Here is a 638-nt window from a genome sequence, read left to right as displayed (position 1 = left end):
ACACCGGTTCCATGGCTGTGATCCACTAACCCGAATAACCCTCGGGCGTAAAATAGCATTAGTCGGGCTATGCCCAAATGCCCGTGGAGTTCCCCGATGGCTTTCGGGAAAACGGGCCGGCCCAAGTCACGTTCTTGGACCAGCCTTTGTGTCTCGGTGAACCGACAAGCATAGCTAGCGGAATTTCCGCCGTTGAGGGCGACGGCGTGGATCATGCCGTCGCCGTCAAAGAGGTGGTGGCCGCCGAGTGGCTCGTGTAAAGGGTTGGCGCCGTTTCTCACATAAACGCCGTTAATGCATTCTGGAATAGTGCCGGTGACGGGGAGGTTATGGCGTACGGGCTGCTCCGGCACCGGAGCAAAATTTCCGGCAATTTGGACGCGAGGGTCGGCGGTTTTGGGAAGAGGGTGTTGGCGCTCGCGTGAGACCAACGCGCTCTCCATCGCGTCGAGCGCTTGGGCAGCCGCTTTTTGTAGTAAGTTCCAGTGCGGCGGGAGCGGTGGCGCCGGCGGGTGAGCAGGGGAATCAGTTTTGGGAAGTGTGGGTGTTTGGAAGGGGCGTTTGGGCAAAGTGAGAACTGAGGGGGAGTGCAGGGCGCAGTGGATTTTAGCTCCTCTGGTAGGCTTCCTGACGGAAAA

The 638-nt window shown here is 59.1% G+C and overlaps 1 protein-coding gene across 1 annotated transcript; it reads right to left on the bottom strand.

Annotated features, from left to right (window-relative positions):
• Positions 1-5: 5 nt before the first annotated feature.
• LOC105155330 (9-cis-epoxycarotenoid dioxygenase NCED3, chloroplastic-like) lies at positions 6-635 on the bottom strand (the record flags this gene model as incomplete). Its single annotated transcript, XM_011071202.1, has 1 exon — positions 6-635. A coding segment is annotated over one exon (630 nt), but the record flags the coding sequence as incomplete, so codon positions are not given.
• Positions 636-638: the final 3 nt, after the last annotated feature.

This window comes from Sesamum indicum, unplaced genomic scaffold (assembly GCF_000512975.1).
Source record: "Sesamum indicum cultivar Zhongzhi No. 13 unplaced genomic scaffold, S_indicum_v1.0 C02826, whole genome shotgun sequence".
Classification (NCBI taxonomy): Eukaryota; Viridiplantae; Streptophyta; class Magnoliopsida; order Lamiales; family Pedaliaceae; genus Sesamum; species Sesamum indicum.
The sequence above is the reverse complement of the archived record's forward strand: the minus strand, read 5'-3'. Positions and strand labels throughout refer to the sequence as shown.